Source organism: Crocodylus porosus, unplaced genomic scaffold (genome assembly GCF_001723895.1).
Source record: "Crocodylus porosus isolate Cpor-Errol unplaced genomic scaffold, CroPor_comp1, whole genome shotgun sequence".
In the NCBI taxonomy this organism is placed as follows: Eukaryota; Metazoa; Chordata; order Crocodylia; family Crocodylidae; genus Crocodylus; species Crocodylus porosus.
Window position 1 is genome coordinate 75,386,583 of NW_017728947.1, and position 11,211 is coordinate 75,397,793.

At 48.2% G+C, this 11,211-nt stretch overlaps 1 protein-coding gene across 1 annotated transcript in view; it reads right to left on the reverse strand.

Moving 5' to 3' along the window:
• Positions 1 to 460: 460 nt before the first annotated feature.
• The window catches only part of LOC109321231 (latent-transforming growth factor beta-binding protein 2-like), a 27,833-nt gene continuing 17,082 nt past the window's right edge, over positions 461 to 11,211 (reverse strand). The window contains exon 3 of the mRNA XM_019551759.1: positions 461 to 720. Within this exon, the coding sequence (XP_019407304.1) occupies positions 476 to 720 (245 nt within the window). The 3' untranslated portion in view covers positions 461 to 475. The remainder of the gene's footprint in view (positions 721 to 11,211) is intronic.

An 11,211-nucleotide genomic window follows, 5' to 3' on the forward strand; every position in this document is an offset into this window, starting at 1 on the left:
ACCTGCCCTGCCCTTCTCCAGTGCAGGCTGGGCAAACCCCAGACCAGAGCTCCCTCCTCTGTTCCTCTGCCTTCTTCCTCTCCCATCCTGAAGACAGCACTGGGCGGCAGGGCTGGGCTGATGCAGCGCAGACCTGCTTGCACGCAGAGACAAACCAAAGTTAATGAAGATGCTCTGCTTTGCAGCCCCTTCGTCTCAGCCCTCATTAAATGAGGGTTAATTTGTCATGTGATCGGGCACTTTTAAAGTGCTCTGCAGCCATGCACTTCTATCAGGGTATGGCTGTAAAATCACTTCTGTTAGCATCCTACATTTCCTCTCTGGAGAAGCAAAGCACACATCTCACACATGAAGCACTGAAGAGATCTTGGGGAGTGACACTTTGGGGCCTGGAGTGGAAGCTGGGTACGGCCCAGCCTCTGAGTCTATCTACATTTGTAAAGGAGACTGATTTCCTGTTGGCTACCAGGGTCACTTACCCAGTATGTGGTTGTTGTGGGATGGATGGATGGGCCCTTCTTGGCAAAACTTCTGCCTCTGTGCTGCTACTCCTCAGAAGAGAGCCTGTTGGAGGCTGGTGAGCGGTTCCAAAGCTGGGAGGATGGTATTCTTGTTCAGGAGCAATTTCTTCACATCTGGATCCCCGAAAGCCTGAGCGGCAGATACAGACCTGGGGCCGATTACAGGATCCCTTGTTCTGGCAGGGAGGGTCACAGACAGCTGAGGAGACATGGATTAGAGTGAACAGACATACATGGCGCAACAGCTAACAGGCTCTGTGCTACCCCTGGTGACCCTTCCGTGCAGTTGAGGAGTGGAATAATGCAGTATGCCCAGCTTTAGGCAATCTCCACCCTCCTTTTTCCTTCAGCTGCAAAGGACAGGGTCTGGAAGAGGATTAGCCTGACACTGTTCATGCACCTCTTGGCCTGGGCTGGTTTGGAACCAATGCCCTGGAGGTAAAAACTCCATACTATATAACTGAGCATCACTAGCACAGGTCAGTCACAATAGAGAGAGAGATTCACGCTCTGACCTCAGCTCAACTGCTCCCAAATTACATTGATATAAGTCAAAGCAGAAATGGGGCCAGAGGCCTGCCCAAAAATGTGTCCAAAACCCTGATCCCCATGTGGAACTCATTGCAGAAACAGGGTCTCAGTTAAGCTGAGAACAATAGGAGGCAGTGATGGCATAAGGAGGGGCAGGAGAGAAGGATGAGGCTGACAACAATGTGCCTGAGCAGCCCCTGGGGAACTGTTTTATTTGGTTTCATTTTACGTCTAATTTTATTGCTATATTTCATTGTTATATCGTTATAGCTCCCCTTGCCCCGATCCCCCAGAGCTGTCCTGTCCTCTCTGGAACATTCCAGCGCTCCCTCTGCCAGCTCACTCTGAAGTCACCATGCTCAAATTCCTCACCACTTACTGGGACTTACAGTTCATTAACTTCATGCCAAAATCACTCTCAGGGCCCGTGTGTGTTCCTAATTACAGCACATCAGCTTCAGCCTGAGTTCTGGAAGGAAAGTGCCATTAACTACATGCCGGGCCCTGACACGTCCCAAGCTAACAGGCATCAAATTGGGCTTCTAAATCCAGTTAGTAACAGCCAAGAAATTGCTTTGGCAGGCCCCGGCTGGTTGCTTTTCATCGGGAAACAGAGCAAGCAGGGTCGACTGTTAGAGGGGCACCAAATGTGTGGTGCTCCCTTCAACATAAAGAAGCCCTGACTTAGAGAAGCCCCTCCAGAGATTTGGATCTTGGAGCTCAGGGAACCTGTTTGGAAAATGCAAGAAGCAACCTCTGCCTTGACCCGAGGCTCAACCAGCTGGGACCATTTTTGGAGGAGCTGAAATAAGCAAGGAGCGCTTCTGCCTCATCACGATCAGACAGTGCAGGTCCTCTGGAAGCTAATGCAGGCTGAGGTTCCAGCCATGTTCCGAGTTAGCCTCTTATTTAACAAACCCTCCTCTTCCTCTTCAAGGGCTCCCATTCAACACCAATCACTGCTGGATCTGAGTGTCTATGCACCACTCAAGGCACACAGACAATGAAGGCATTCACAGCTCTGACCATGCCATTTCCACATACACCTCTCTCCAAAACTCAAAGGAAAAAGACCTTGCTGAGGCTCTAAAGCCATGTGAAAAAAAGCACCCCCTCCACTCCCCTTAATGAAAATGACCTGTCACAAGTGTTATGGTGCAGAGAGGCATAGATCTCAGAGACACGCAGGCCCCAAACCACTTAGGGCTTCAGAGGTTAAAGCCAAGACTTTAAATTACACCACTCAAAGTGAATCAATGCCCTGTACAGATCCCACAGCAAAGACAGGGCCCCTGTCAGGCAGGAATTACCAGTCCCAGTAAAAACCAGAAATCGGGGGGGGGGGGGACACACACACAACATCATTTAGAAATATTAAAATGGGACTTAAAATCCATGTCCCTGGCTCACAACCAAGGCCAGCCACACAAACTGCAGGGTCAAGGACAAAGTAAAACATGGGGCACCCTTAACAGTGGACAGTTGACAGCCTGCTGAAATATTACTGCCAGAAAGAAATACCACACAATACTAAACACTACTTCAGCATGCAAATATATTTTACCCAATTAATTACACGTACAAAATGTTCACATGCTGCATTACCCCAGAGCTTAAGAGAAGGATTGTCAAACTCTGTTTCAATATGCAGGGCCCCACATGACTATCATTTACCCCAGCCTAAAGCTGGCTCTGCTCCCAGCAAACACACAAGGACCTCCATCTTTTTCACCTAGCCTTGGCATGAAGCCTGCCATTTCAAACACCGTGCTGAAACACTGCAGTAGTTTGCCGAAGCCAAGACCCCAGCACAAGGATCCCAGCACTTCCAATGGTCTCGCCACAAACAGTGATGATCAGATCAGCTCTAGACTAAGCCACTTTCATAGGAGCCCAGCAATCAGGGAGCTGGTTTTACAGGGGTCCCTGGGTTGCTGAAATCAAAGAGGGGAAGGAGTAGAGTGGGATCCCATTCTCTTCAGGCAGACTGGCAGAAGACCTGCCCTAGCTGGAATTTTCCAGCTCTTGGATCTATTCCCTCCCAAGCTTCCCCTGCAGGCTTAGAAAAGAACTTGAAAGCACTCTTAAAACAAAGTGGTTTTCCCTCAGTCTAGATACGCAACACAGGAATCATCCAAGAGCAGTGCTGCCAATTCCAAGTGTATGAAAATCATGAGTCAGGCCCCCAAAAACCAGTAAGATGGACTTCAAAAAATCTCAAGGTTAAAAAAAAAAAATACTGGATTCTTTCTCTCTGCCTCTTGGTTTCTGAGTCCCCTGGTTATATTCAGGTTGTGCTTTCAAGCTTTTCTCTACAACTTTCTCTAGAAGGTTACTCTTTGTAAATGAAAGCCAAGCTTCTCATGTAATCACTTGGCTCCAGGAGCTGGAGCTTCAAATGTCTCAGGACTTACAATAAAAGTGTGAGACTTGGCAAACACAGCAATAGTATTAATGAAAGTAATGGCAGTGACAGAACAGCAGCAGCCAGAGGTTTCCTCAGAGATCAAGCCCCTGTTGTGTTCACCACTTCCAGAATATAAATCAATGATTACCATACTTTTTGGCAGGTATGAGCACAAGTTAAACCCGGGGGCCCTTCCCTTAAGTGCCATTCTGATCCTACTCCTGGGCTAGAGACAGACAAAGCCTGAGCCTGAGTTGATTCAATCTTTGCAGGTTAATCTAACCTGGCTAGGCTAAATTAGTTTGTAACTACACAAACATCCCAGACATGCAGGCACATGCCTGCAGTGGCTCAGACTAGAAGGCAGGGTGGGGCTACAGCAGTCCTCCCTTCCCTTCCACAGTACTAAGCTGAGGGAGGCGTGGCCAGGCCCTGGCAGGATGCTCCAATTAGACCAGCAGGGAATTGATAACAGTGTTTATAATCCCAATAAGAAAATGACAGAGGGACATTTCCAGCTACCTGTTTATTCCGTCTGTTGATTCTTCCTGTTGACTCAGGACAGACCATAGCCAGCATGTGGTCTGATAGCTAATACACAGATACCTCTCCACAAGGCAGAGGGAAGGGGGGAATTCCTGCTTGGCAGGGAGTGGTAAAGGGGGAGGGCAGGGGGAGCAACCTACAGTCTCTGTGGAGCTGCAGGCAGGGAGCAGAGGGGAGGGGCCATCTCTGCTGTGGAGCAGGGAGCCCTGCCCAACACAGCTCAGCCCAGCCCAGAGAGCATGCTGGGGGTGTCTGGCAGCAAGGGGCCTGGGACAGACATCACATAAACTAGTTTGACACAAATCAGTTAAGTCTGATACTACATTCAACCAGGTTTATCTCAAATTAGTTTCAGCCATTTTCAAACTGGTTTACGTGCACTGAACAGCTGTTCTGTTATAGGTTTAAACCAGTTTCTGATCACTTAAACTGGTTTATGTGTAATGTCTGTCCCTAGCCCCAGAGGCAAACCTGACAGAGTTTGCCACCCTGGGGTGCCAGAACAGACCAGGGCTCAGGGACAGGACACTTCTGCAAAAGCCAGGTTAACTCTTCCCTGTCCTTGCAACTGCTGCAATCTTATATGGAGACTTGGTGAACAAGGATCCAAAGTGCTAAATTCAGTGGCGGCTGCAGGGGCAGGGAAGGGTTAACCTGGCTCTCACCAGGGAGACCTGACACCTCCTCTGTCCAGCTTTTCCACACAGCTGGAAGCACATGCCTGTCTCCATGTCAGCACCTCCTGTTATTGAGTGCCCAGGGCTAATGTGCCACACAGAATCTGCCCATGCCATCTGTGGCATGGATGCTGTGAGTTGGCCACCCCGATATAAATCCTGGCTAGAGAGCTAACACAGGAGACTGGCTCCTCAACATGAGCATCCAGATTGAGAACACAGGACTAGAAAGGACCTCACTAGCCCCACACTTATACATGTATGCCATTAGAACTTCTGGTGGCATATCCCACAATCCTTTGTAGTACAATAAGCTGAAGTTCCCTACTGTTCTCTCCCTGTGAATTATGGGAGAATCTGTCTAGCCTTCCTGGCACTGAGGTGGAATTATGGTGACAGCACTTGAGTAATGTAATCTGCCTCTAACCACAAAGTGGACAGGTTACAACTTAGAGCGAAAGTGGAACCCAGGCTCTCTTAACCCAGCAATTCTCAGCCAGGTATACCATAGCTCCCTTGGGTTTTGTGAGATCCTCTTAAGAGTACCATGTTATATTAGCACTGTTAGGTGTGCAAGCACCTACACATGATTGACAAGATAAACCTAGAGATTTCAAATAGGAATCCAGGGTCAAAAACATTCTAACCAGCTGTGGTCAAGGTCTTTGCAACAGACAAATTGCTCCAGTATTTTTCCATCCTCAAAACATGAGTGAAAGCAAAGAACTGGTATTTTCCAGGGGGTACCTTGAGTCTAAAAGGTTGAGAACTACTGCTCTAATATATTCTTCCAGCCAGATATGCTATCCCACATGGAAAGCACCCCTCACTCCTCATGAATGAGATGGGAGTGGGGTGTGGACAGACAGGAGAGTTGGGGACAGCACATGAGCTGTGCCATGAGTTAACATTGCAGTGAAAACATATGCAGAGAGAAAGTGTCTGTCCCCCAGAGTGCTCGCATTCTAGGAAGAGAGGACAAATATAGGTAGGACAGGAAGGAAGTATTGTTTCCATTTTAAAGATGGGAAAATAAGCTACAAAGTAGTTAAAAACCTTGTCCAAGTTTGTACGATGAATCCATTCAGAACTAGGGACTAACCTAGCTTGGTACATTCCCTGAGACCTAATCCTTCATCATTCTTACACTACTGTAAACTGGATTCATGTATTTATTTAACTCTGCAGCCCTAAGTAAAAACATGTTTCAGAAATTTAACAGCCTCTCTCAGAAGGGAGATCACCCTGCTCTTCCCTGACTATCTAGAGTTGTCACCCCAAAGACTGGCAGAGACTATCAACAGATCTTGTAACATGGAGTAATGTGGAGGTCGCTTTCTGTCCCAGCAGCCCTACCTCTTCTGCTCTCCTGCCAAATTGCCTCCTTGCTCCTCATCTTTGCGAAACACTCTTGCCTTTACATTGGGCAAGCAGCCCAATTCCCAAAGCTGCGCTCGGAGCCAGGCAGAGGTCACTTTTTGAAAGATTCCAAAGCTAAGCAAAGAGGTAAATAGTGAGCAAGTGGTAGTGAAGAGTAAGCTGAGGTTGGGGACCATAGGAAGTCAAGGCTAAGCAGAGGGGATGGGGTCATATGAGATGCTAGGGGTGAGCATGGTACAATAGAGCTTCATTCTACAAGTGCAATGTGCTGAGGATGAGCCCTTTGCAGCTTCACAGGATACTTCGTATGCAGCCCAGTCTGTCAAGTGCCTGCCTGGGTAGGGACCAAGCAATATTCCAAGTGGTTGATAACTTGTTCTGGTGACTCAAAGCTCACTTCATTTGCTCACCAAGCCTGCACAGCAGAAAATGTCTAAGTGTCCTGGAGTCGCATATACTTCCTCATTTCTGAGTCTCTCCAGACGCTGAATCTCAGAAAATTCCCTTCTGGTTCATTGTACTTCAGCTCCAGAAACTGGAAAAAACCACATGGCCAGAAAGTTCTGCTTGAGATCTGGGTTTGCTCATGTACAACTATGGAAGAAAGCCCCAGAGAAACCAAGTGGAGGAGGGAGGAAGTCACTGTGCCTGGTAGGTTACAGGCATTAGAACTTGAAGAAGACAGGCAGACTTAGGGCTATTCTTTCTCTCGTGACTCTAGGCTGAGGTGAGCAAAGCTACCAGATTGCCTTGCAGTCTATATGCAAATTCCTTCTGCTCTACCTTCTCCCTGGTGCCACTGCCTTTAAGATGGATTTCCTGACTGCTCCATTTACAAGAGCAGGAGATCAGAAAATAAAGACCATGAGGGTTGAAAAATTAATGGGACTGGGATATCCAGCTCCCCTTGACAACTTTAAAAATTGCCCCAGCAATGTAAATTCCAGCAGATGGGGGGAGGGGGGGCCCTTGCTGTGGACTAAACAATGTTTACACATCATTGGTTATTAGAAAGGTCTTGCTTTAAGGACTGCTTGAGATTTACTATCCCTGCTGGGGGGGGAGCTTTGTCAGGGCCAAGCATGTTAATAGTGTCCGTTCCATTAATCCTTGCAAACAATGGCAGGCACTTGAGCGGTCACCAGGCAGCCCCCACAGCCAGAAACCCTGCTCTGTACTGCACATCCCTAATGAGACAAAGATGCTGCCATTACTGGCCCTGCAATTTGTATACAGACAATGTCTGGCAGCCCAAAGTGGTCTCTACTGTTTGGCTTCTGGTGGGGAGGGGGAGGTGAGTCAGTCTTTGGCCCCTTGCTGCAGAACAAAGATTGTTAATTTAATTATTCCAGAGAAGCCAAAAAATTGTAAGACCCTGCAGCAAACAAAAGACAGCCTCATTCCCACTGAACATCTGGGCAGCTTCTGACACCCAAGTAAAGTCAGATGCTCTTAGATATTCTCAGAAGATTCCCCAAGACATGATTTTTGTTGAGAAAGGGTTTTTTCCAATGCCAGCATTTGTGCTAAGCCCCTTTGACTACTAACTTGCAGTGAAAAAGACCCCACTGACACCAGACTGAAAATTACTGGGGCAGGTGCGCTATTAGAGCCAGATGGACAAAAACAGGTGTTCACACTGGGAATCACAATATTAGGAACTGCTCATAACATAGAGACATCTGTGCCTGAGATGGGTGGTGGAACCCCTGGAAATAGCAGAGATTAGTGTTTACAAGGCTGTTTCGTGTGACGGTGATGAGGGATGAAGATGACACTTCCTCTGGTTTGTTTGCTACAGGCACATTCATGAACTCTCCCTGCCAGGCAGACACTTCAAGGAGACTGCAAGGTTCTAAACCAGCTTGCTAAGGCATAAACACAAGCAGCAACATGACAAGACAAACAGCAGAAACCCTTTCTGATTCCCCAGCCTTATCCCAGTGCTGCCTTATTCAGCACTGTCTCTAATCCCTTCTGCTCAGGAAGATCCCTGGCTATAGCTGTGACTCCTGCACTCCCACATCAGCCAAATGGCTCTTGCAGAACAGATGCAGTCTCAGTCACCACCACAAGTTCTGGCGCATTTGGAGTAACAGCAGGAGCACTTGAAGGAACGGAAGGTTTTAATCAGCTAGCGTTAGGAGAGCTCAGAGCTAGGAAGTGACAGCCCAGGGAGAAGGCTATAAAAAGATGAGCAGAGGAAGAATGTCCCCTAACCACAAAAGGAAAGAACAAAACTTCTAGAGGCAGAGGGGCGCCACTGGCCCAGGGATATGTGACCCTGAGCAGGAAAGAATTTGGAGCCCGTGCATTTTTATGCTAAAGAGAGGAATTTGCACATGTTTACAATGGAAAGAAAACACCACTTGCCTGGAGACAGCTTTGAAACTTCAAGTCCGATGGTGCCAACCGAAAGGAAAGAGGATTGCTGGGAACTTTGGTACAAACACACTGGCTTCATGCCCACCTACTCCAAGAACCTCGTCCAACAAGGACACAGACAGCACGCACACTTGGGCTTCATGGCAACCTGCCCTTTATTTTATGCCCTACAAATGCCCCTTCAAGCAGCAGTAAAGACTTTCACTCAAAGCTGCATAGCAGGGGGATTTTCAAATAGAAGCCAGGCACAATCAAAGCAACTAGAAACAGGAAACCTAGCCACTGACTGAGCTGGGGAGTCCATGAGCTCCTCTCTTTGCATACATTTTCCCTAGGCCTCAGGCTAGCTTTCCTTGCAAATTCGCACCCCTATCCACATACTGCCATCAGACCTTAGCTCTGTGGCACTACTGGAAAGCCTATAGCAGACAGATAATCAAACCCTATTCTTTTTCAGGGGTGTACAGACCCGTCATTGTCACAGCAGAATGTACAAGGGCAGAACAAAAGGCTTTCCTAAACCCCATGACAACCAGGCCCCACATACCAGGCAAGCTCTGGGATTCCTCTAGATCAGTACCTAGGGATCTTGCATGTACTTGTCCATGGAAACCTTTTATTGCCAGCAAAGTATGAGACAGCCAGAAGCAGGGGAAACAGAGTAAGCAGCACTTGACGCAAGAATGTTCTTAATACATTTGTCCCCTCAGTAGAAACTGCAGGGGCTGTCAGCATAATATACACCTCCCAAAGAGCAGAGCTTGTACCCATCTCCTCTCTTCACTCCAGCCCTCCAGCAGGTGGATCCTGAGTTTTGATCTAACTGAACGAGAATTGGCACACAAGAGTGATACTTAGCCTGGAGGTGGGTGAGGAAAACCATTTTGCTTCATGTTTGAGCAAGTTCCTTGTACTGCTATTGAAATGTCTCTCTACCAAGGCAGCTCCCTTACCATCCTCATTTTGCTTTGCCTGTCTGCTTGGCTTAGCACACCAGAAACAGTTGCCAAGGGAGTGGCAATGTCCCAGTACAGACATGACTTGCCAGCAGGTTTGGCAAGGAGGCTTAAGGGTTGGGTGGAAGCATGCCCTGATTTGGCACAGCCTTGACTACAGCAGAAATAGGTGGGAATACCTAATGGTAGCTATTGAGTCTTAACTTGTCCCTCAACCACAACATGCCACTCTGTAACTTGGCCCCTTTACTGTACTGGATAGGCCCTGGGGGAGATGGCCTGAAAACAAGATTAGATGATATGATGGTGTGGAAGGCATAGTGGGATCTCCTCTGTGTGACCTTTACTTCTACCTCTGCAGACCCCCAGTCCTCTTTGAATAGGCCTGATCTTGAATCTCTGTGATTTAAATATCTGGCACATTCACAACCTCAAAAATCTGTTTCCAAGTCTTCACATTTCATTAGCAGCGAAACAGCAACAAGGAACAAAATCTAATTAGCAAAGAACATGAGCATAATGTGCTGCAAAGTACTTGCATGTGTGACATTCAGCAGGCAAGGCGCATCCAGGCCTGATCTCTGCCATGAGGCAGGGAAAAGCCAGAAAGAAGAGACAACAATACAGAGAGAGAAAGATGCAGTGGGAAGAAGGTTCTGTCCCTTCCTGGGGCACCGGAGTTCCTTCAAGCACAGGTCTCCTGTGCAGGATCTGTTGCCTGGGCAGGATGAAGTGAACTGGGGTTGCATGTTCTTGAGTGGGTGAAGAGTGGCGCTGGGGCTCAGCATCCTTCCCAACCAAGAATGAGTTTAAACAAAATTGAAAGGACAGGACATAGGAAAAGGCAATTTAAGTCACTTCCTGTAACAGCCCCCAGGTGAGGAAACAAAAGGAAATGAGCAAAGCAACCACAAAGGCCATGGCTGAGGCTTCACCCGCTCGGAGAAAACCTTGCTCTGAAGGCTGGGAAGAGTTGGACTGGAGTATGACTCAATCTATTGCTTCCTGCCTATCCAAGGAAACACCAAAATCCTGTCAACAGATGATAATTGAAATGGAGCCGTAGTAGTGTACTGTCCTTTATTCCCCTCTGGGCACATGCATCAGGCGCCATCCCAAGAGATGTCCATAACAAGATACAGAGAGCTCTTCAAGGCAGGCCATGTCTCCTGTACTTGCACTCTCCATGGACTGCCTCTCCAGGAGACCTCAGCTCCACTGGGCTGTCTTTTCCCCTTCTGTATTCTCATTCAAGTCTATTTTTATATTTTTGCTAAATTAGGCTCCTGCTTCCACTCCACCCCCTTGATGGAACCTGACAACTCACTAATAGGAAGGCCTTTGACACAGCGCCCACCCAATTCTGGTGGGCAAGCTGAGGAACTGCGGCACTGATAAATGCACAGTCACATGGGTGGCAAACTGGCTCCAGGGATGCACCCAGAGGGTGGTGGTGGACGGGTCGATGTCGACCTGGGAGGGTGTGGGCAGCGGAGTCCCTCAGGTCTCAGTCCTTGGGCCAGTGCTGTTCAACATCTTCATTAGCGACCTGGATGAGGGTGTGGAGAGCACCCTGTTCAAGTTCGCTGATGACACCAAGCTGTGGGGTCAAGTGACTATACCAGCAGGCAGAGACCGCATCCAGGCAGACCTGGATAGGTTAGAGAAGTGGGCGGATCTGAACAGGATGCGGTTCAACAAGGACAAGCGCAGGGTGCTGCACCTGGGGAGAGGGAACCAGCATTATGGTTATAGGTTAGGGGCTGACCCTCTCAGTAGCACAGAGGCAGAGAGGGATCTTGGAGTCA